General features: G+C 58.0%; 1 protein-coding gene across 1 annotated transcript in view; it reads right to left on the bottom strand.

Moving 5' to 3' along the window:
- LOC132367728 (NUT family member 2F-like) overlaps positions 1-22,813 on the bottom strand; it is a 30,697-nt gene extending 7,884 nt beyond the window's left edge. Inside the window, exons 1-16 of the mRNA XM_059926312.1 lie at positions 22,798-22,813; positions 20,128-20,842; positions 19,045-19,173; positions 17,874-17,997; positions 17,076-17,321; positions 15,784-16,117; positions 15,501-15,738; positions 9,791-9,919; positions 8,604-8,743; positions 6,528-6,548; positions 6,245-6,440; positions 5,162-5,290; positions 3,193-3,460; positions 1,905-2,238; positions 1,622-1,817; positions 540-668 (exon numbers count right to left, since the gene is read on the bottom strand). Coding sequence (XP_059782295.1) covers positions 540-668; positions 1,622-1,817; positions 1,905-2,238; positions 3,193-3,460; positions 5,162-5,290; positions 6,245-6,440; positions 6,528-6,548; positions 8,604-8,743; positions 9,791-9,919; positions 15,501-15,738; positions 15,784-16,117; positions 17,076-17,321; positions 17,874-17,997; positions 19,045-19,173; positions 20,128-20,842; positions 22,798-22,813 — 3,344 coding nt within the window. The remainder of the gene's footprint in view (positions 1-539; positions 669-1,621; positions 1,818-1,904; positions 2,239-3,192; positions 3,461-5,161; positions 5,291-6,244; positions 6,441-6,527; positions 6,549-8,603; positions 8,744-9,790; positions 9,920-15,500; positions 15,739-15,783; positions 16,118-17,075; positions 17,322-17,873; positions 17,998-19,044; positions 19,174-20,127; positions 20,843-22,797) is intronic.
- Between the last annotated feature and the right edge of the window lie 1,323 nt (positions 22,814-24,136).

Here is a 24,136-nt window from a genome sequence, read left to right as displayed (position 1 = left end):
GTTTCTTACACCAAGGGGATTACCATGGAGCAAACACTGGAAGGGCCGGAGACCCTTGGGCCGACGACAGCTGGCTTCCCCAGCCTCTTCAGGGATGCCAGGGTACCCACTCAGGGCACTTTTCATGAGCAGAGGTGGTCCCAAATCTATGTTAAGTGGCCGCCAGCCGCCCACCACTAAGGAAGCAGCAGGCTGGCGGGTGGAGCTCTTTCCCCGGCCCAGCCCATATGGCCGGAGTTGGACCCCTACTGGACTCACAGCTTCACCTTGCCCCGTCCTGAGACCTTCATGTCAAGGCAAGGGTAGGTCAAAATCAGGGGAAGGCAGAGATCCTGGTGGAGGAAGGACAGAAGTCTCAAACGCTCAAGGTGAGGGCGGGGTTTCTGGAGGACAGTAGGGCCCCTGGGCTGCGGGGCCCCTGTGCTGGGTGACAGCCCTTCTCCTCTGTCCTCTCTGATGAGCACCCCCACGGCCAGACCCTGCCCTCACCCACTCGCCTCACCCTCCACGCAGCCCCTGGGCCCAGGACGCTGACTCACTTTTCCGCCATCTCGTAGTGGATCATCCGGTCAAGGTTGCTCAAGCGCCGCCATTCCTGCACGGCCCTCCGCAGTCCCTCCTCCAGCGGCATGGTGGGATTCAGGCGGGCCACGGATCGAAGCACTGGGCTGTAAGCCCTCGGGGTCAGTCTCCGGGCCCAGCCCAGCCCCCACCTGCCTGACCCCACCCGCCCATGTGGACCACACATCACTCAACCCAGAATGACTGAGCAACAGGAGGGTGAGAGGCGGGCGTCTGGGAGGGCAAAGACAAGCCTTCCCGGCCACTGCTGTCACCGCCTCACACTCACTCAAGGATGACCATCCACTCCCAGGCTAGAGCTGGGACATTGTGCCTTGGGGAGCTCTTTTCCTCCTCAAGGCTGCATTTTCATGATAAAAATCATCATCATCAATCAGGCATGGCATGTGCCAAGCAATCTGCTAACACTTCATAGATTAGCCCAAGGAGTCTTCGGCACAGTCCTCTGAGTGAAGTGTAATTGTCCCCTTTTTACCAGGGACCGGAGGTTTAGGATGGAAATGCCTGCCAGGCTCACAAGTCTAGTGGGAGAGAGCCCACGCCCTTAGGAGAGCTCTACCATCACCCTGTTCCTAGTGGAATTCTCCACAACGAAGTGGAGGCATGCATAAAGCGCCCTCCTGGGCCCCGCGCTCCTCCCCCTCCTCTGAAGTGACCTCCCCTGGTCATGTACGCTCAAGTCCTGTATGAAGGACACGGCACCACAGGAGAGTGCGGCATCCACTCCTTGGCTCCTCACCTTACACCACGACCCTCTCTGACTGCAAGTCTTCAGTCCATATTACCATGAGAATCATGGAAGAGCAAGCTGGCCAGACTCACAGGGTGGTGGGGCCCGTTGAGATAGGGCACATTTCAGTCCTGATGTCACGGACTGGCAGGCCCACCCATGTGACCGACAATGTGCCCTCTCATAGCATGGACATCGCCCTCACACCTTCCTTCCAGTATCCCTAGAAACCTAACGTGCGAGTCCATCCCCAGTTCCTCTTTATCTAAAAGCTCCCATAAGCTCAGGACCCCCTGAGCGTGCACTCACATGAGAAAGCAGGAGAAAGCTTCTGCATCAGGACTCAGGTGAAAGTGTCTCCGGGCCACGGGCTTGAAGCGCTGCCAACGTCGGAAGTTACTGTACTCTCTCTGGGTGTTAGAGGAGCCATCCTGCGAGGCGTTGGACTGGTTGGTGGCCAGGCGGCCCTCCCTGGAAGTGCCATGTGGCCATGGCCCAGAGTTCACTGGGCGAATGATAGGGGTCAGCTGGGCAGCTGGTGGTGGAGCTTGAGGAGGAAAGCCTGGGGTCCAGCCTCCCTTGCCAGCCTGACGTCCTCGAGAGGGAACAAAGACTCTGAGCACGAACGGGCCAGTGTCTGTTCGGATGGGCCTATGAAGAGCCTCACAATCAATCTCTGCTGGGCAGGCTTCATCACTGACCCCTCGATGGCGGTCTTGGTCGTGCCTCTGGGCATCTTGGCCGGCGTGGGACTCAGATGGACTTGAGCCCATTCCGGGTGCACTGTGGCTCGGGGCTGCCGGCCCACCGTCGTCCTCTTTCAAGTCCAGGAGTTGTTTCTGCACCAGCTGGTAGGAGGGAGGAGGACAGTGACAGCTCCACTCGCACGTGTGAGAGGAGGAGCACTGGGCAGTGGGACAATGGCCCTGGGGGGGGAGGAGGGGACGGGTGACCCCAGGACTAGACTCCAAATACAGACACGGTGGCATTCCTGCCATCCTCCTGCACCTTATTCCCAGCTGTGTGTCCTTCCCTCCGCTCCCGGCTCCCCATCCTCTCCTTCCTATCACCCTGCGCTGCACCCACCCCAGAGAGGGCCCTTCCCCATGCCAGGCCTCCGAGGCACGGAAGGGACGGACAGAGCCATGTGGGCCTCCTGTTCTGGGGCCCTACCTCTCCCCTGCTCGCTGGGGTCCCTCCGTGCCCTGGTCTTCCTGGGTGTCCCTTGTCTCCCCTGTTCTACCTGCGATCCCTCCCTCCTCTGGCTCCCCTGGGCCACCTGGTTTCCCCTGTCCCCTGGATCACCTGGGGTCCCCCCTCCCCTGGAGTCCCCTGGCTCCCTAAGTGTCCCTCTCCCTCCCCTGGCTCACTTCTTCAGGGGTGAGTCCTTCCTCCTGCTTCAGCTCCTCAGCAAGGGCCAAGAGATCCAGCTGTGGGTCTGGGGAAAACAATTCTGCCAGGGATCGAGGGTGAATGACTGCCTCCACCTGGGACAGAAAGAAGAGGCTGTGAGCATCCTTGGCCAGGAGTGGCCTGTGACACAAGAAGACCAGGAGGGAAAGTGAAAAGCAGAGACCCACCCCCACTCTCCTCCACAAGGCGGGGATGGTCAGCACACACACACACACACACACACACATGCACATACACAGTCACACACAAAAGAGCACATATACAGATGCACATACACAGACACACAAAGGCATACACACAGACACAAACATATACACACATACATCTGCGTAAACCTCCCCTAACACCGGGCTCAGGAACAAGGAGCTGAGCTTAAGTCCCATCGGCCTGAGCAGAACCCAGATCTTGGGTGCTGAGAGTTCCATGCCCTGGCATCTTGTAGACCCCAGGCTCCAGGCCCAGCCTACCTTGGTGACAGAGTCTTCCCGGGAACGCAGCTCGTCAATGTAGCTCAAGAGACACGGGTCCAAGCAGGTGTCGTCCTCTTCCTGCTTCAGCTCATTTCCGTCCTTTCCACATTCTGCATGTGACTTGCCTCTGGCTGAGTGGACGGGCCCCACCAGCGCCTCCATCCTGTCCACATACTCCCTCACAGTCTCAGGGGGAATCTCCTTGGGCGCCTTGGGCTCCGGGGTCCGCTGGGATCTGTGTGGCTTCGGGTGCGAGGGCTGGGCCCTGGGGCCGGACATCCTGGGAGCACAGGCTGAGGCAGAGCAGGAGGAAGGGAAGGAAGGTGAGGGACTCCCGGTCCACCTCCTGACCACCGAGCGCACGTTGGTGAGGGCATTGTTTGGGGGGCGTTGATGTGGGTGTGGGAGGGGTCAGGACCATCTGAAGCCTCATGCACAGTTGGAGAGGGGAGGTTAGGGGGTCATCTAAGAGAGTCACAAGTAAGGAAGTGGGGAACCTCCAATTTTCTAGGGGTCTCCCCATCAAGCCCACTTCTTAGGCAGACTTCGTGTGGGGTCCTTTGACAGGGAGGTGTGAGAGGAGTTACAAAACTGACCAAGTCAATACCCCGTAGTGACAAGGGGCAGCTGAGACCCCACCCCCCCACCCCCCGCCTCGGTGGCTGTTTTGGTTGAAAGACCAATGCCCCTGTCTTGAAAGAAAAGGATCCACATGGGGACGGTGGCCAAGCCTAGGCCCCTGTTACCTGTGCCTTCAGCTCCAGTGGGAAGCTGGGTGCCTGGCTGAAGGCGCACTTTCGGGGCTGGGGGCCCCCGAGGATCCAGCTTCGGTGGGGCTGGAGGAGGCAGGTCCTGCGCGCACTGCATCCACTGCAAATGCTGAATGTGCGTCTCCTCCTCGGCCGCAAATTCCATGAACCTGGGGGGTGACGGAGGCACAGGCCACCCTGAGAAAAAGGCCTGGGTTCTGGAGCCCAACAGAGGCAGCCAAGAATGAGGCACTGGGAGAGGATGTGCCTTGGGGCCGTCAAGGCCCTGTGAGGTGCTGTCCACAGCAGAGAGCTGCTCCTGGAAGTGATAACAAGATCTGGGACCCTTCCTGCCTCACCAGCACTGGAGGGCATGCAACAGCATAGACCCAGGTCGCTGAATTGAACCAGGTCAACGGGACACATGGCTGACCCAGGGGGCACCCTCCTCATGCCCCCGTCCCCATCCAGAACCACATGAAGGGCTGACAGCCAGAGGCTGGAACAGGCATGTGTTCCCCACAGGGGTCCTTGCCCGAATCCAGGACACTGGGCTAGGACTGAGAGTCCTGGAACATAGACCTGGAGACAGGGCCCAGGAGAGGCTGGACGATGTGGATGCTGAGCTTAGAGGAGAGGCCTTCCCTTCCTCTGAGAGGCGCTCGTTTGTTTGCTTTTGTTTCTTACACCAAGGGGATTACCATGGAGCAAACACTGGAAGGGCCGGAGACCCTTGGGCCGACGACAGCTGGCTTCCCCAGCCTCTTCAGGGATGCCAGGGTACCCACTCAGGGCACTTTTCATGAGCAGAGGTGGTCCCAAATCTATGTTAAGTGGCCGCCAGCCGCCCACCACTAAGGAAGCAGCAGGCTGGCGGGTGGAGCTCTTTCCCCGGCCCAGCCCATATGGCCGGAGTTGGACCCCTACTGGACTCACAGCTTCACCTTGCCCCGTCCTGAGACCTTCATGTCAAGGCAAGGGTAGGTCAAAATCAGGGGAAGGCAGAGATCCTGGTGGAGGAAGGACAGAAGTCTCAAACGCTCAAGGTGAGGGCGGGGTTTCTGGAGGACAGTAGGGCCCCTGGGCTGCGGGGCCCCTGTGCTGGGTGACAGCCCTTCTCCTCTGTCCTCTCTGATGAGCACCCCCACGGCCAGACCCTGCCCTCACCCACTCGCCTCACCCTCCACGCAGCCCCTGGGCCCAGGACGCTGACTCACTTTTCCGCCATCTCGTAGTAGATCATCCGGTCAAGGTTGCTCAAGCGCCGCCATTCCTGCACGGCCCTCCGCAGTCCCTCCTCCAGCGGCATGTTGGGATTCAGGCGGGCCACGGATCGAAGCACTGGGCTGTAAGCCCTCGGGGTCAGTCTCCGGGCCCAGCCCAGCCCCCACCTGCCTGACCCCACCCGCCCATGTGGACCACACATCACTCAACCCAGAATGACTGAGCAACAGGAGGGTGAGAGGCGGGCGTCTGGGAGGGCAAAGACAAGCCTTCCCGGCCACTGCTGTCACCGCCTCACACTCACTCAAGGATGACCATCCACTCCCAGGCTAGAGCTGGGACATTGTGCCTTGGGGAGCTCTTTTCCTCCTCAAGGCTGCATTTTCATGATAAAAATCATCATCATCAATCAGGCATGGCATGTGCCAAGCAATCTGCTAACACTTCATAGATTAGCCCAAGGAGTCTTCGGCACAGTCCTCTGAGTGAAGTGTAATTGTCCCCTTTTTACCAGGGACCGGAGGTTTAGGATGGAAATGCCTGCCAGGCTCACAACTCTAGTGGGAGAGAGCCCACGCCCTTAGGAGAGCTCTACCATCACCCTGTTCCTCGTGGAATTCTCCACAACGAAGTGGAGGCATGCATAAAGCGCCCTCCTGGGCCCCGCGCTCCTCCCCCTCCTCTGAAGTGACCTCCCCTGGCCATGTACGCTCAAGTCCTGTATGAAAGGACACGGCACCACAGGAGAGTGCGGCATCCACTCCTGGGCTCCTCACCTTACACCACGACCCTCTCTGACTGCAAGTCTTCAGTCCATATTACCATGAGAATCATGGAAGAGCAAGCTGGCCAGACTCACAGGGTGGTGGGGCCCGTTGAGATAGGGCACATTTCAGTCCTGATGTCACGGACTGGCAGGCCCACCCATGTGACCGACAACGTGCCTTCTCATAGCATGGACATCGCCCTCACACCTTCCTTCCAGTATCCCTAGAAACCTAACGTGCGAGTCCATCCCCAGTTCCTCTTTATCTAAAAGCTCCCATAAGCTCAGGACCCCCTGAGCGTGCACTCACATGAGAAAGCAGGAGAAAGCTTCTGCATCAGGACTCAGGCGAAAGTGTCTCAGGGCCAGGGGTTTGATGTGCTGCCAACGTCGGAAGTTACTGTACTCTCTCTGGGGGTTAGAGGAGCCATCCTGCGAGGCGTTGGACTGGTTGGTGGCCAGGCGGCCCTCCCTGGAAGTGCCATGTGGCCATGGCCCAGAGTTCACTGGGCGAATGATAGGGGTCAGCTGGGCAGCTGGTGGTGGAGCTTGAGGAGGAAAGCCTGGGGTCCAGCCTCCCTTGCCAGCCTGACGTCCTCGAGAGGGAACAAAGACTCTGAGCACGAACGGGCCAGTGTCTGTTCGGATGGGCCTATGAAGAGCCTCACAATCAATCTCTGCTGGGCAGGCTTCATCACTGACCCCTCGATGGCGGTCTTGGTCGTGCCTCTGGGCATCTTGGCCGGCGTGGGACTCAGATGGACTTGAGCCCATTCCGGGTGCACTGTGGCTCGGGGCTGCCGGCCCACCGTCGTCCTCTTTCAAGTCCAGGAGTTGTTTCTGCACCAGCTGGTAGGAGGGAGGAGGACAGTGACAGCTCCACTCGCACGTGTGAGAGGAGGAGCACTGGGCAGTGGGACAATGGCCCTGGGGGGGGAGGAGGGGACGGGTGACCCCAGGACTAGACTCCAAATACAGACACGGTGGCATTCCTGCCATCCTCCTGCACCTTATTCCCAGCTGTGTGTCCTTCCCTCCGCTCCCGGCTCCCCATCCTCTCCTTCCTATCACCCTGCGCTGCACCCACCCCAGAGAGGGCCCTTCCCCATGCCAGGCCTCCGAGGCACGGAAGGGACGGACAGAGCCATGTGGGCCTCCTGTTCTGGGGCCCTACCTCTCCCCTGCTCGCTGGGGTCCCTCCGTGCCCTGGTCTTCCTGGGTGTCCCTTGTCTCCCCTGTTCTACCTGCGATCCCTCCCTCCTCTGGCTCCCCTGGGCCACCTGGTTTCCCCTGTCCCCTGGATCACCTGGGGTCCCCCCTCCCCTGGAGTCCCCTGGCTCCCTAAGTGTCCCTCTCCCTCCCCTGGCTCACTTCTTCAGGGGTGAGTCCTTCCTCCTGCTTCAGCTCCTCAGCAAGGGCCAAGAGATCCAGCTGTGGGTCTGGGGAAAACAATTCTGCCAGGGATCGAGGGTGAATGACTGCCTCCACCTGGGACAGAAAGAAGAGGCTGTGAGCATCCTTGGCCAGGAGTGGCCTGTGACACAAGAAGACCAGGAGGGAAAGTGAAAAGCAGAGACCCACCCCCACTCTCCTCCACAAGGCGGGGATGGTCAGCACACACACACACACACACACACACACACACATGCACATACACAGTCACACACAAAAGAGCACATATACAGATGCACATACACAGACACACAAAGGCATACACACAGACACAAACATATACACACATACATCTGCGTAAACCTCCCCTAACACCGGGCTCAGGAACAAGGAGCTGAGCTTAAGTCCCATCGGCCTGAGCAGAACCCAGATCTTGGGTGCTGAGAGTTCCATGCCCTGGCATCTTGTAGACCCCAGGCTCCAGGCCCAGCCTACCTTGGTGACAGAGTCTTCCCGGGAACGCAGCTCGTCAATGTAGCTCAAGAGACACGGGTCCAAGCAGGTGTCGTCCTCTTCCTGCTTCAGCTCATTTCCGTCCTTTCCACATTCTGCATGTGACTTGCCTCTGGCTGAGTGGACGGGCCCCACCAGCGCCTCCATCCTGTCCACATACTCCCTCACAGTCTCAGGGGGAATCTCCTTGGGCGCCTTGGGCTCCGGGGTCCGCTGGGATCTGTGTGGCTTCGGGTGCGAGGGCTGGGCCCTGGGGCCGGACATCCTGGGAGCACAGGCTGAGGCAGAGCAGGAGGAAGGGAAGGAAGGTGAGGGACTCCCGGTCCACCTCCTGACCACCGAGCGCACGTTGGTGAGGGCATTGTTTGGGGGGCGTTGATGTGGGTGTGGGAGGGGTCAGGACCATCTGAAGCCTCATGCACAGTTGGAGAGGGGAGGTTAGGGGGTCATCTAAGAGAGTCACAAGTAAGGAAGTGGGGAACCTCCAATTTTCTAGGGGTCTCCCCATCAAGCCCACTTCTTAGGCAGACTTCGTGTGGGGTCCTTTGACAGGGAGGTGTGAGAGGAGTTACAAAACTGACCAAGTCAATACCCCGTAGTGACAAGGGGCAGCTGAGACCCCACCCCCCCACCCCCCGCCTCGGTGGCTGTTTTGGTTGAAAGACCAATGCCCCTGTCTTGAAAGAAAAGGATCCACATGGGGACGGTGGCCAAGCCTAGGCCCCTGTTACCTGTGTCTTCAGCTCCAGTGGGAAGCTGGGTGCCTGGCTGAAGGCGCACTTTCGGGGCTGGGGGCCCCCGAGGATCCAGCTTCGGTGGGGCTGGAGGAGGCAGGTCCTGCGCGCACTGCATCCACTGCAAATGCTGAATGTGCGTCTCCTCCTCGGCCGCAAATTCCATGAACCTGGGGGGTGACGGAGGCACAGGCCACCCTGAGAAAAAGGCCTGGGTTCTGGAGCCCAACAGAGGCAGCCAAGAATGAGGCACTGGGAGAGGATGTGCCTTGGGGCCGTCAAGGCCCTGTGAGGTGCTGTCCACAGCAGAGAGCTGCTCCTGGAAGTGATAACAAGATCTGGGACCCTTCCTGCCTCACCAGCACTGGAGGGCATGCAACAGCATAGACCCAGGTCGCTGAATTGAACCAGGTCAACGGGACACATGGCTGACCCAGGGGGCACCCTCCTCATGCCCCCGTCCCCATCCAGAACCACATGAAGGGCTGACAGCCAGAGGCTGGAACAGGCATGTGTTCCCCACAGGGGTCCTTGCCCGAATCCAGGACACTGGGCTAGGACTGAGAGTCCTGGAACATAGACCTGGAGACAGGGCCCAGGAGAGGCTGGACGATGTGGATGCTGAGCTTAGAGGAGAGGCCTTCCCTTCCTCTGAGAGGCGCTCGTTTGTTTGCTTTTGTTTCTTACACCAAGGGGATTACCATGGAGCAAACACTGGAAGGGCCGGAGACCCTTGGGCCGACGACAGCTGGCTTCCCCAGCCTCTTCAGGGATGCCAGGGTACCCACTCAGGGCACTTTTCATGAGCAGAGGTGGTCCCAAATCTATGTTAAGTGGCCGCCAGCCGCCCACCACTAAGGAAGCAGCAGGCTGGCGGGTGGAGCTCTTTCCCCGGCCCAGCCCATATGGCCGGAGTTGGACCCCTACTGGACTCACAGCTTCACCCTGCCCCGTCCTGAGACCTTCATGTCAAGGCAAGGGTAGGTCAAAATCAGGGGAAGGCAGAGATCCTGGTGGAGGAAGGACAGAAGTCTCAAACGCTCAAGGTGAGGGCGGGGTTTCTGGAGGACAGTAGGGCCCCTGGGCTGCGGGGCCCCTGTGCTGGGTGACAGCCCTTCTCCTCTGTCCTCTCTGATGAGCACCCCCACGGCCAGACCCTGCCCTCACCCACTCGCCTCACCCTCCACGCAGCCCCTGGGCCCAGGACGCTGACTCACTTTTCCGCCATCTCGTAGTAGATCATCCGGTCAAGGTTGCTCAAGCGCCGCCATTCCTGCACGGCCCTCCGCAGTCCCTCCTCCAGCGGCATGGTGGGATTCAGGCGGGCCACGGATCGAAGCACTGGGCTGTAAGCCCTCGGGGTCAGTCTCCGGGCCCAGCCCAGCCCCCACCTGCCTGACCCCACCCGCCCATGTGGACCACACATCACTCAACCCAGAATGACTGAGCAACAGGAGGGTGAGAGGCGGGCGTCTGGGAGGGCAAAGACAAGCCTTCCCGGCCACTGCTGTCACCGCCTCACACTCACTCAAGGATGACCATCCACTCCCAGGCTAGAGCTGGGACATTGTGCCTTGGGGAGCTCTTTTCCTCCTCAAGGCTGCATTTTCATGATAAAAATCATCATCATCAATCAGGCATGGCATGTGCCAAGCAATCTGCTAACACTTCATAGATTAGCCCAAGGAGTCTTCGGCACAGTCCTCTGAGTGAAGTGTAATTGTCCCCTTTTTACCAGGGACCGGAGGTTTAGGATGGAAATGCCTGCCAGGCTCACAACTCTAGTGGGAGAGAGCCCACGCCCTTAGGAGAGCTCTACCATCACCCTGTTCCTCGTGGAATTCTCCACAACGAAGTGGAGGCATGCATAAAGCGCCCTCCTGGGCCCCGCGCTCCTCCCCCTCCTCTGAAGTGACCTCCCCTGGCCATGTACGCTCAAGTCCTGTATGAAAGGACACGGCACCACAGGAGAGTGCGGCATCCACTCCTGGGCTCCTCACCTTACACCACGACCCTCTCTGACTGCAAGTCTTCAGTCCATATTACCATGAGAATCATGGAAGAGCAAGCTGGCCAGACTCACAGGGTGGTGGGGCCCGTTGAGATAGGGCACATTTCAGTCCTGATGTCACGGACTGGCAGGCCCACCCATGTGACCGACAACGTGCCTTCTCATAGCATGGACATCGCCCTCACACCTTCCTTCCAGTATCCCTAGAAACCTAACGTGCGAGTCCATCCCCAGTTCCTCTTTATCTAAAAGCTCCCATAAGCTCAGGACCCCCTGAGCGTGCACTCACATGAGAAAGCAGGAGAAAGCTTCTGCATCAGGACTCAGGCGAAAGTGTCTCAGGGCCAGGGGTTTGATGTGCTGCCAACGTCGGAAGTTACTGTACTCTCTCTGGGGGTTAGAGGAGCCATCCTGCGAGGCGTTGGACTGGTTGGTGGCCAGGCGGCCCTCCCTGGAAGTGCCATGTGGCCATGGCCCAGAGTTCACTGGGCGAATGATAGGGGCCAGCTGGGCAGCTGGTGGTGGAGCTTGAGGAGGAAAGCCTGGGGTCCAGCCTCCCTTGCCAGCCTGACGTCCTCGAGAGGGAACAAAGACTCTGAGCACGAACGGGCCAGTGTCTGTTCGGATGGGCCTATGAAGAGCCTCACAATCAATCTCTGCTGGGCAGGCTTCATCACTGACCCCTCGATGGCGGTCTTGGTCGTGCCTCTGGGCATCTTGGCCGGCGTGGGACTCAGATGGACTTGAGCCCATTCCGGGTGCACTGTGGCTCGGGGCTGCCGGCCCACCGTCGTCCTCTTTCAAGTCCAGGAGTTGTTTCTGCACCAGCTGGTAGGAGGGAGGAGGACAGTGACAGCTCCACTCGCACGTGTGAGAGGAGGAGCACTGGGCAGTGGGACAATGGCCCTGGGGGGGGAGGAGGGGACGGGTGACCCCAGGACTAGACTCCAAATACAGACACGGTGGCATTCCTGCCATCCTCCTGCACCTTATTCCCAGCTGTGTGTCCTTCCCTCCGCTCCCGGCTCCCCATCCTCTCCTTCCTATCACCCTGCGCTGCACCCACCCCAGAGAGGGCCCTTCCCCATGCCAGGCCTCCGAGGCACGGAAGGGACGGACAGAGCCATGTGGGCCTCCTGTTCTGGGGCCCTACCTCTCCCCTGCTCGCTGGGGTCCCTCCGTGCCCTGGTCTTCCTGGGTGTCCCTTGTCTCCCCTGTTCTACCTGCGATCCCTCCCTCCTCTGGCTCCCCTGGGCCACCTGGTTTCCCCTGTCCCCTGGATCACCTGGGGTCCCCCCTCCCCTGGAGTCCCCTGGCTCCCTAAGTGTCCCTCTCCCTCCCCTGGCTCACTTCTTCAGGGGTGAGTCCTTCCTCCTGCTTCAGCTCCTCAGCAAGGGCCAAGAGATCCAGCTGTGGGTCTGGGGAAAACAATTCTGCCAGGGATCGAGGGTGAATGACTGCCTCCACCTGGGACAGAAAGAAGAGGCTGTGAGCATCCTTGGCCAGGAGTGGCCTGTGACACAAGAAGACCAGGAGGGAAAGTGAAAAGCAGAGACCCACCCCCACTCTCCTCCACAAGGCGGGGATGGTCAGCACACACACACACACACACACACACACACATGCACATACACAGTCACACACAAAAGAGCACATATACAGATGCACATACACAGACACACAAAGGCATACACACAGACACAAACATATACACACATACATCTGCGTAAACCTCCCCTAACACCGGGCTCAGGAACAAGGAGCTGAGCTTAAGTCCCATCGGCCTGAGCAGAACCCAGATCTTGGGTGCTGAGAGTTCCATGCCCTGGCATCTTGTAGACCCCAGGCTCCAGGCCCAGCCTACCTTGGTGACAGAGTCTTCCCGGGAACGCAGCTCGTCAATGTAGCTCAAGAGACACGGGTCCAAGCAGGTGTCGTCCTCTTCCTGCTTCAGCTCATTTCCGTCCTTTCCACATTCTGCATGTGACTTGCCTCTGGCTGAGTGGACGGGCCCCACCAGCGCCTCCATCCTGTCCACATACTCCCTCACAGTCTCAGGGGGAATCTCCTTGGGCGCCTTGGGCTCCGGGGTCCGCTGGGATCTGTGTGGCTTCGGGTGCGAGGGCTGGGCCCTGGGGCCGGACATCCTGGGAGCACAGGCTGAGGCAGAGCAGGAGGAAGGGAAGGAAGGTGAGGGACTCCCGGTCCACCTCCTGACCACCGAGCGCACGTTGGTGAGGGCATTGTTTGGGGGGCGTTGATGTGGGTGTGGGAGGGGTCAGGACCATCTGAAGCCTCATGCACAGTTGGAGAGGGGAGGTTAGGGGGTCATCTAAGAGAGTCACAAGTAAGGAAGTGGGGAACCTCCAATTTTCTAGGGGTCTCCCCATCAAGCCCACTTCTTAGGCAGACTTCGTGTGGGGTCCTTTGACAGGGAGGTGTGAGAGGAGTTACAAAACTGACCAAGTCAATACCCCGTAGTGACAAGGGGCAGCTGAGACCCCACCCCCCCACACCCCGCCTCGGTGGCTGTTTTGGTTGAAAGACCAATGCCCCTGTCTTGAAAGAAAAGGATCCACATGGGGACGGTGGCCAAGCCTAGGCCCCTGTTACCTGTGCCTTCAGCTCCAGTGGGAAGCTGGGTGCCTGGCTGAAGGCGCACTTTCGGGGCTGGGGGCCCCCGAGGATCTAGCTTCGGTGGGGCTGGAGGAGGCAGGTCCTGCGCGCACTGCATCCACTGCAAATGCTGAATGTGCGTCTCCTCCTCGGCCGCAAATTCCATGAACCTGGGGGGTGACGGAGGCACAGGCCACCCTGAGAAAAAGGCCTGGGTTCTGGAGCCCAACAGAGGCAGCCAAGAATGAGGCACTGGGAGAGGATGTGCCTTGGGGCCGTCAAGGCCCTGTGAGGTGCTGTCCACAGCAGAGAGCTGCTCCTGGAAGTGATAACAAGATCTGGGACCCTTCCTGCCTCACCAGCACTGGAGGGCATGCAACAGCATAGACCCAGGTCGCTGAATTGAACCAGGTCAACGGGACACATGGCTGACCCAGGGGGCACCCTCCTCATGCCCCCGTCCCCATCCAGAACCACATGAAGGGCTGACAGCCAGAGGCTGGAACAGGCATGTGTTCCCCACAGGGGTCCTTGCCCGAATCCAGGACACTGGGCTAGGACTGAGAGTCCTGGAACATAGACCTGGAGACAGGGCCCAGGAGAGGCTGGACGATGTGGATGCTGAGCTTAGAGGAGAGGCCTTCCCTTCCTCTGAGAGGCGCTCGTTTGTTTGCTTTTGTTTCTTACACCAAGGGGATTACCATGGAGCAAACACTGGAAGGGCCGGAGACCCTTGGGCCGACGACAGCTGGCTTCCCCAGCCTCTTCAGGGATGCCAGGGTACCCACTCAGGGCACTTTTCATGAGCAGAGGTGGTCCCAAATCTATGTTAAGTGGCCGCCAGCCGCCCACCACTAAGGAAGCAGCAGGCTGGCGGGTGGAGCTCTTTCCCCGGCCCAGCCCATATGGCCGGAGTTGGACCCCTACTGGACTCACAGCTTCACCCTGCCCCGTCCTGAGACCTTCATGTCAAGGCAAGGGTAGGTCAAAATCAGGGGAAGGCAGAGATCCTGGTGGAGGAAGGACAGAAGTCTCAAACGCTCAAGGTGAGGGCGGGGTTTCTGGAGGACAGTAGGGCCCCTGGGCTGCGGGGCCCCTGTGCTGGGTGACAGCCCTTCTCCTCTGTCCTCTCTGATGAGCACCCCCACGGCCAGACCCTGCCCTCACCCACTCGCCTCACCCTCCACGCAGCCCCTGGGCCCAGGACGCTGACTCACTTTTCCGCCCTCTCGTAGTGGATCATCCGGTCAAGGTTGCTCAAGCGCCGCCATTCCTGCACGGCCCTCCGCAGTCCCTCCTCCAGCGGCATGGTGGGATTCAGGCGGGCCACGGATCGAAGCACTGGGCTGTAAGCCCTCGGGGTCAGTCTCCGGGCCCAGCCCAGCCCCCACCTGCCTGACCCCACCCGCCCATGTGGACCACACATCACTCAACCCAGAATGACTGAGCAACAGGAGGGTGAGAGGCGGGCGTCTGGGAGGGCAAAGACAAGCCTTCCCGGCCACTGCTGTCACCGCCTCACACTCACTCAAGGATGACCATCCACTCCCAGGCTAGAGCTGGGACATTGTGCCTTGGGGAGCTCTTTTCCTCCTCAAGGCTGCATTTTCATGATAAAAATCATCATCATCAATCAGGCATGGCATGTGCCAAGCAATCTGCTAACACTTCATAGATTAGCCCAAGGAGTCTTCGGCACAGTCCTCTGAGTGAAGTGTAATTGTCCCCTTTTTACCAGGGACCGGAGGTTTAGGATGGAAATGCCTGCCAGGCTCACAACTCTAGTGGGAGAGAGCCCACGCCCTTAGGAGAGCTCTACCATCACCCTGTTCCTCGTGGAATTCTCCACAACGAAGTGGAGGCATGCATAAAGCGCCCTCCTGGGCCCCGCGCTCCTCCCCCTCCTCTGAAGTGACCTCCCCTGGCCATGTACGCTCAAGTCCTGTATGAAAGGACACGGCACCACAGGAGAGTGCGGCATCCACTCCTGGGCTCCTCACCTTACACCACGACCCTCTCTGACTGCAAGTCTTCAGTCCATATTACCATGAGAATCATGGAAGAGCAAGCTGGCCAGACTCACAGGGTGGTGGGGCCCGTTGAGATAGGGCACATTTCAGTCCTGATGTCACGGACTGGCAGGCCCACCCATGTGACCGACAACGTGCCTTCTCATAGCATGGACATCGCCCTCACACCTTCCTTCCAGTATCCCTAGAAACCTAACGTGCGAGTCCATCCCCAGTTCCTCTTTATCTAAAAGCTCCCATAAGCTCAGGACCCCCTGAGCGTGCACTCACATGAGAAAGCAGGAGAAAGCTTCTGCATCAGGACTCAGGCGAAAGTGTCTCAGGGCCAGGGGTTTGATGTGCTGCCAACGTCGGAAGTTACTGTACTCTCTCTGGGGGTTAGAGGAGCCATCCTGCGAGGCGTTGGACTGGTTGGTGGCCAGGCGGCCCTCCCTGGAAGTGCCATGTGGCCATGGCCCAGAGTTCACTGGGCGAATGATAGGGGTCAGCTGGGCAGCTGGTGGTGGAGCTTGAGGAGGAAAGCCTGGGGTCCAGCCTCCCTTGCCAGCCTGACGTCCTCGAGAGGGAACAAAGACTCTGAGCACGAACGGGCCAGTGTCTGTTCGGATGGGCCTATGAAGAGCCTCACAATCAATCTCTGCTGGGCAGGCTTCATCACTGACCCCTCGATGGCGGTCTTGGTCGTGCCTCTGGGCATCTTGGCCGGCGTGGGACTCAGATGGACTTGAGCCCATTCCGGGTGCACTGTGGCTCGGGGCTGCCGGCCCACCGTCGTCCTCTTTCAAGTCCAGGAGTTGTTTCTGCACCAGCTGGTAGGAGGGAGGAGGACAGTGACAGCTCCACTCGCACGTGTGAGAGGAGGAGCACTGGGCAGTGGGACAATGGCCCTGGGGGGGGAGGAGGGGACGGGTGACCCCAGGACTAGACTCCAAATACAGACACGGTGGCATTCCTGCCATCCTCCTGCACCTTATTCCCAGCTGTGTGTCCTTCCCTCCGCTCCCGGCTCCCCATCCTCTCCTTCCTATCACCCTGCGCTGCACCCACCCCAGAGAGGGCCCTTCCCCATGCCAGGCCTCCGAGGCACGGAAGGGACGGACAGAGCCATGTGGGCCTCCTGTTCTGGGGCCCTACCTCTCCCCTGCTCGCTGGGGTCCCTCCGTGCCCTGGTCTTCCTGGGTGTCCCTTGTCTCCCCTGTTCTACCTGCGATCCCTCCCTCCTCTGGCTCCCCTGGGCCACCTGGTTTCCCCTGTCCCCTGGATCACCTGGGGTCCCCCCTCCCCTGGAGTCCCCTGGCTCCCTAAGTGTCCCTCTCCCTCCCCTGGCTCACTTCTTCAGGGGTGAGTCCTTCCTCCTGCTTCAGCTCCTCAGCAAGGGCCAAGAGATCCAGCTGTGGGTCTGGGGAAAACAATTCTGCCAGGGATCGAGGGTGAATGACTGCCTCCACCTGGGACAGAAAGAAGAGGCTGTGAGCATCCTTGGCCAGGAGTGGCCTGTGACACAAGAAGACCAGGAGGGAAAGTGAAAAGCAGAGACCCACCCCCACTCTCCTCCACAAGGCGGGGATGGTCAGCACACACACACACACACACACACACACACATGCACATACACAGTCACACACAAAAGAGCACATATACAGATGCACATACACAGACACACAAAGGCATACACACAGACACAAACATATACACACATACATCTGCGTAAACCTCCCCTAACACCGGGCTCAGGAACAAGGAGCTGAGCTTAAGTCCCATCGGCCTGAGCAGAACCCAGATCTTGGGTGCTGAGAGTTCCATGCCCTGGCATCTTGTAGACCCCAGGCTCCAGGCCCAGCCTACCTTGGTGACAGAGTCTTCCCGGGAACGCAGCTCGTCAATGTAGCTCAAGAGACACGGGTCCAAGCAGGTGTCGTCCTCTTCCTGCTTCAGCTCATTTCCGTCCTTTCCACATTCTGCATGTGACTTGCCTCTGGCTGAGTGGACGGGCCCCACCAGCGCCTCCATCCTGTCCACATACTCCCTCACAGTCTCAGGGGGAATCTCCTTGGGCGCCTTGGGCTCCGGGGTCCGCTGGGATCTGTGTGGCTTCGGGTGCGAGGGCTGGGCCCTGGGGCCGGACATCCTGGGAGCACAGGCTGAGGCAGAGCAGGAGGAAGGGAAGGAAGGTGAGGGACTCCCGGTCCACCTCCTGACCACCGAGCGCACGTTGGTGAGGGCATTGTTTGGGGGGCGTTGATGTGGGTGTGGGAGGGGTCAGGACCATCTGAAGCCTCATGCACAGTTGGAGAGGGGAGGTTAGGGGGTCATCTAAGAGAGTCACAAGTAAGGAAGTGGGGAACCTCCAATTTTCTAGGGGTCTCCCCATCAAGCCCACTTCTTAGGCAGACTTCGTGTGGGGTCCTTTGACAGGGAGGTGTGAGAGGAGTTACAAAACTGACCAAGTCAATACCCCGTAGTGACAAGGGGCAGCTGAGACCCCACCCCCCCACACCCCGCCTCGGTGGCTGTTTTGGTTGAAAGACCAATGCCCCTGTCTTGAAAGAAAAGGATCCACATGGGGACGGTGGCCAAGCCTAGGCCCCTGTTACCTGTGCCTTCAGCTCCAGTGGGAAGCTGGGTGCCTGGCTGAAGGCGCACTTTCGGGGCTGGGGGCCCCCGAGGATCTAGCTTCGGTGGGGCTGGAGGAGGCAGGTCCTGCGCGCACTGCATCCACTGCAAATGCTGAATGTGCGTCTCCTCCTCGGCCGCAAATTCCATGAACCTGGGGGGTGACGGAGGCACAGGCCACCCTGAGAAAAAGGCCTGGGTTCTGGAGCCCAACAGAGGCAGCCAAGAATGAGGCACTGGGAGAGGATGTGCCTTGGGGCCGTCAAGGCCCTGTGAGGTGCTGTCCACAGCAGAGAGCTGCTCCTGGAAGTGATAACAAGATCTGGGACCCTTCCTGCCTCACCAGCACTGGAGGGCATGCAACAGCATAGACCCAGGTCGCTGAATTGAACCAGGTCAACGGGACACATGGCTGACCCAGGGGGCACCCTCCTCATGCCCCCGTCCCCATCCAGAACCACATGAAGGGCTGACAGCCAGAGGCTGGAACAGGCATGTGTTCCCCACAGGGGTCCTTGCCCGAATCCAGGACACTGGGCTAGGACTGAGAGTCCTGGAACATAGACCTGGAGACAGGGCCCAGGAGAGGCTGGACGATGTGGATGCTGAGCTTAGAGGAGAGGCCTTCCCTTCCTCTGAGAGGCGCTCGTTTGTTTGCTTTTGTTTCTTACACCAAGGGGATTACCATGGAGCAAACACTGGAAGGGCCGGAGACCCTTGGGCCGACGACAGCTGGCTTCCCCAGCCTCTTCAGGGATGCCAGGGTACCCACTCAGGGCACTTTTCATGAGCAGAGGTGGTCCCAAATCTATGTTAAGTGGCCGCCAGCCGCCCACCACTAAGGAAGCAGCAGGCTGGCGGGTGGAGCTCTTTCCCCGGCCCAGCCCATATGGCCGGAGTTGGACCCCTACTGGACTCACAGCTTCACCCTGCCCCGTCCTGAGACTTTCATGTCAAGGCAAGGGTAGGTCAAAATCAGGGGAAGGCAGAGATCCTGGTGGAGGAAGGACAGAAGTCTCAAACGCTCAAGGTGAGGGCGGGGTTTCTGGAGGACAGTAGGGCCCCTGGGCTGCGGGGCCCCTGTGCTGGGTGACAGCCCTTCTCCTCTGTCCTCTCTGATGAGCACCCCCACGGCCAGACCCTGCCCTCACCCACTCGCCTCACCCTCCACGCAGCCCCTGGGCCCAGGACGCTGACTCACTTTTCCGCCATCTCGTAGTAGATCATCCGGTCAAGGTTGCTCAAGCGCCGCCATTCCTGCACGGCCCTCCGCAGTCCCTCCTCCAGCGGCATGGTGGGATTCAGGCGGGCCACGGATCGAAGCACTGGGCTGTAAGCCCTCGGGGTCAGTCTCCGGGCCCAGCCCAGCCCCCACCTGCCTGACCCCACCCGCCCATGTGGACCACACATCACTCAACCCAGAATGACTGAGCAACAGGAGGGTGAGAGGCGGGCGTCTGGGAGGGCAAAGACAAGCCTTCCCGGCCACTGCTGTCACCGCCTCACACTCACTCAAGGATGACCATCCACTCCCAGGCTAGAGCTGGGACATTGTGCCTTGGGGAGCTCTTTTCCTCCTCAAGGCTGCATTTTCATGATAAAAATCATCATCATCAATCAGGCATGGCATGTGCCAAGCAATCTGCTAACACTTCATAGATTAGCCCAAGGAGTCTTCGGCACAGTCCTCTGAGTGAAGTGTAATTGTCCCCTTTTTACCAGGGACCGGAGGTTTAGGATGGAAATGCCTGCCAGGCTCACAACTCTAGTGGGAGAGAGCCCACGCCCTTAGGAGAGCTCTACCATCACCCTGTTCCTCGTGGAATTCTCCACAACGAAGTGGAGGCATGCATAAAGCGCCCTCCTGGGCCCCGCGCTCCTCCCCCTCCTCTGAAGTGACCTCCCCTGGCCATGTACGCTCAAGTCCTGTATGAAAGGACACGGCACCACAGGAGAGTGCGGCATCCACTCCTGGGCTCCTCACCTTACACCACGACCCTCTCTGACTGCAAGTCTTCAGTCCATATTACCATGAGAATCATGGAAGAGCAAGCTGGCCAGACTCACAGGGTGGTGGGGCCCGTTGAGATAGGGCACATTTCAGTCCTGATGTCACGGACTGGCAGGCCCACCCATGTGACCGACAATGTGCCCTCTCATAGCATGGACTTCGCCCTCACACCTTCCTTCCAGTATCCCTAGAAACCTAACGTGCGAGTCCATCCCCAGTTCCTCTTTATCTAAAAGCTCCCATAAGCTCAGGACCCCCTGAGCGTGCACTCACATGAGAAAGCAGGAAAAATCTTCTGCATCACGACTCAGGCAAAAGTATCTCCGGGCCAGGGGCTTGATGTGCTGCCCACTTAGGAAGTTACTGTACTCTCTCTGGGTGTTAGAGGAGCCATCCTGCGATTCGTTGGACTGGTTGGTGGCCAGGCGGCCCTCCCTGGAAGTGCCATGTGGCCATGGCCCATAGTTCACTGGGCGAATGATAGGGGCCAGCTGGGCAGCTGGTGGTGGAGCTTGAGGAGGAAAGCCTGGGGTCCAGCCTCCCTTGCCAGCCTGACTAACTCCAACAGCTGGAGCAGTCACAACGGTCCCCATCACAGGGGTTGCTAAGAATACGGGGGCAGGACATGCAGCACTCCTGCCAAGGGCCCCTGGAGCGCCCCAGTTGAGGGAGGCCTGAGTAACGACAAAGGTCTGAGTCTGGGGGGCCTCCACTGGCCTGCCTTGTGACCTGACTTGGACAGTGAGGTTGCAAGCCCCAGGGGCACTGGGGCCACGGCCACCATTAGCCACCAAAGGCGTCCTGGGGAAAGCTGGCAGCAGCAGGCTGCTGCCAGGAGGGAATGCTGGGGTGATGGGAGGTGGCAAGTGCTGCTGCCAGGGTGGCCGGTGCTGGGCGCCAGGAATGGGTGGAGGGAAGGGCACTGCCGTGAAAGTAGACAAGGAGGCACCGGGGTTCATGGTCACATCCGTTCCCAGCACTGGAGATGCTGTTGAGGCAAAGGAAAGGAGTGAATGGAGGAGGAGAATGGGCAAGTGGGACTGAGGCTTTCTGTGGCATCAGAGTGTAAATCTCCACAGGTCAGGGACACTTGGACAAGGGAAACTGTGCAGCGTGCAAATGTCTTCAAGTGATTTTCATGCCCTGACCTCCAGTTGAGAGTTATTCCACTGGTGACCCCGCGCCCATCCACCAAGGTCCCTGAACCCTGTCTGCCGAGAAGAAATCGCCTCAGCAAGCACTGACTTGGAGAGCCTCCCTAAGGCACCCCCTGGCACCTAAGCCTCACAGGCTGTCTCCCAAGACCTGGAACTGGGTGGACATCTGCTCTGTGAGAAATGCCCCTCAGCCGGCGTACTAGCAGGTAGGGACCTTCTCCAAGGTAAGTTCTAGGCACCCAAAGGCCCTTTGTGGACAGGTATTGTGTAAAATATTAGGGTCCCACCTCCTCCTCAGTCCTCCTTTTCCTGATGCTCAGTAGAAATCCCCTCTTTCTTTCCTAGCCTCACAAAACAAAACAAAATGCTGGAAAATATCTCTCTAATGGAATCCCGATACAAACCCATAACATTGGCCCAGAATGCACCTGCATCTCAGAACAACCCACAGCAGACACGTAACATGGGCCACGTCCTGCCACCCCCTTCCCAGTGCCCAGAGTCACTGTCATCACTCAGGTGTTCTGTTCCTAGGAGGCGGGGGTGGGGGTGGTGGTGTGTGAGAAGTAGGCACGTGTCCCTTAGATTCTGTCATTTCACAGCCAGTGATGGCTGCAGAGGATTAAACAAGGGCCAGGGAATTGTCATGTTACATTGGTCATGGGAGTACAGACCGCCTGTGGTCCTTCCCCTTCCAGCTCCCAATAACGGAAAGACAATCTGAGAAGCAGGCATAAGCCAGTTGCCATGGCGATCAAATTGTCTGGAACACATCCCTGTTCAGGAGAACAAGGTACACACCACGGTGCACCTAATTAATCAGAACAGGTGTCATAGGACGTGTAATAATAACACAGAAGATTGTCTTCCTGCCCCTGGGCTACACTCCTTCCCCCTTTAAAAGAGGAAGCAGCCTTCACAGACATTCCACCCGAAACAACCCCACTCCACATCTGTCCCCTGTCCATGAAGGAGTGACAGGAAATATGAACAAACTCTTCCTCTCAAGGCAGCCTGAGGGTCCACCATGAGATACTGGATGAGATGAAGTAAGTCTGAAGAACTGCGATTCCACAAAAGGAAGAACAATTCAGAACAACTCAGGAACCTGAGCCCTCTCTTGGCTGAAGTTACACGGTTGCCTATCCCCTGTTGAATCCCAAGCAACAGTTGCCTGAACTGAGAAGTGAGCTCTGGGCTGGCAGGAGTGGACGAGGTGTGGGCTGCGGCAGTTAGAGTAACCTCCTGCCTAGCTCTCGGAGAGGACACTTCACTGCAGGTGTGGCCACACACAGCCCCACTGAATAGTTTTCTCACCAAGACCATCTCTCCCCACGGCCCCCTTAGATACAGTATGCTCCTGTTCAAATCCCTTAGAAAGATATGGTGAGGCAAGCTTCAGGTGCCTCAGGAACACAAGACAGGTCTAGGCTTTCCTCATGACCCTCCCTGTGTCACCACCAGGACATCACACATATCCTTACACACACGTTTCTAAGTGGCTTGTCTCCCTTCTAGAAAGAATCAACCTGCCTGCTGCCATCCTTTCTCCATAGCCAGGGCAATTCCTCTTGATCCGCCTCCAATGACCCCTCCTCCCCAGTGCAGTCTCAGGTTCCTTCAGGCTCCCCAGTCTCCCCAGGTGAAATGTCCTCGTGTGTCCAGGGCTCTCCTCTCCCTCTACTTCAGTCCAACTGTGTGCCCACCGTGAAGTGTCACGTGTGAACCCGAAATATGTGAGGGATGGCAGGGTCTCTGAGAACACACCCCCAGCCTATAGGCTTACCTCCTTCTGAAGCCATCCTGCAGGCTTGGGCACGGACTACTGCTGCCTGGTAGCCTCAATGAGAAAAGTCAAGACCAGGACCCAGAGAGTGACCTGCTTCAACAGACGCTCAGGATCCAACTGAAGGAGGGGCACGTTTGAGTCATAACAGTAGAATGTGGCTGAAACATTCTGCAGTGGGGGAGGGGCAGAGGGCACGTGGGTCTGGGTAGGGTGGGGGTGGGGAGACATTCCACGAGGGCTCTGGCAGGTAGGCAAGAACCGGAAGTTCCTTCCACCTCACACAGTGGCAACACAATTGGCGTGTGCCTCTTTACGCAGGTTATAGACTGTTTCTTTGATTCACGGCACCGAGGTTGGACTTGACGGTCCCTTCCTTTCACTTCTTTTTCCATCAACCTAGTTTTGTGTCCCTCAACACACTCTGCTTCCTACCTGGCTCTTGACTTACTTCAACAGAGACTAGACTTTCTGAACAAAATTCAGAACTGTTAGTCTGATAAACACTTGGGTATTTATGGCCACATGGAACTGAGTATTTGAAATTAGGATTGTCTCAGCAGATCCAGTGTCTTTGACTGCTGTATGTACATCACTCCTAAGGGAGTGGTCCTTGTGCTCCAACCAACATCCAGCAGGACCAGCCTTACTAATGATCCTTTGTGCTGGAAAGCCCCCGTCCATCAAAAAACCGTCATGCAGCCCCCATGTCCAAGACCAGAATTCACTAAATGTCTTTCTCATAGTATTCCATGGTTGTAAAACATTTAGTTTTTTACCTTTTAAATGATTTTAGTATAATATTTTAAGCGAGTAACACCTTCTCATGGTTCAAAATTAAATTGTGCAAAATGGAATATGCAGTGGCGAGCCCTCCTCCCACCTCTTTCCCCTGTCAACCCAATCCTCTTTCCCGGAGGAAACCAGTGTTATCTCTTTCACTAAAATCTTCCCAGAGATACGTCATGCAACTAAAAACGAAGGCAATCTGTTTTCTTTTTTAAAATGCCTTCATTTTTTTTCTAGTTGAAAATTCATATATGTTCCAATATATCTGAGGATATTTCCAATGATTGTCTTTGTACGGGTATCGTGGCTCCTCTGTTTCTGCACTAGATTCCTAGAACAAGACTTTCTAGTCTCTTAAATTTCAAAGCACCTGAAAGAATAGGGTGGCTCGATCTAGTAAAGAAAAGTAACAAATGCCTAACTGAATTTGACTTTTGAATTTCACATAAACAATGAATTCATTTTTAGTACAACTTTGTCCCATGCAACATTTTGGACATAGTTTTACTGCAAATTCTTTCCCTGTTTATCTGAAATTTACATTTAACTC

Source organism: Balaenoptera ricei, chromosome 6, assembly GCF_028023285.1.
Source record: "Balaenoptera ricei isolate mBalRic1 chromosome 6, mBalRic1.hap2, whole genome shotgun sequence".
NCBI lineage: Eukaryota > Metazoa > Chordata > Mammalia > Artiodactyla > Balaenopteridae > Balaenoptera > Balaenoptera ricei.
This window is presented reverse-complemented; position numbering and strand designations above follow the sequence as displayed.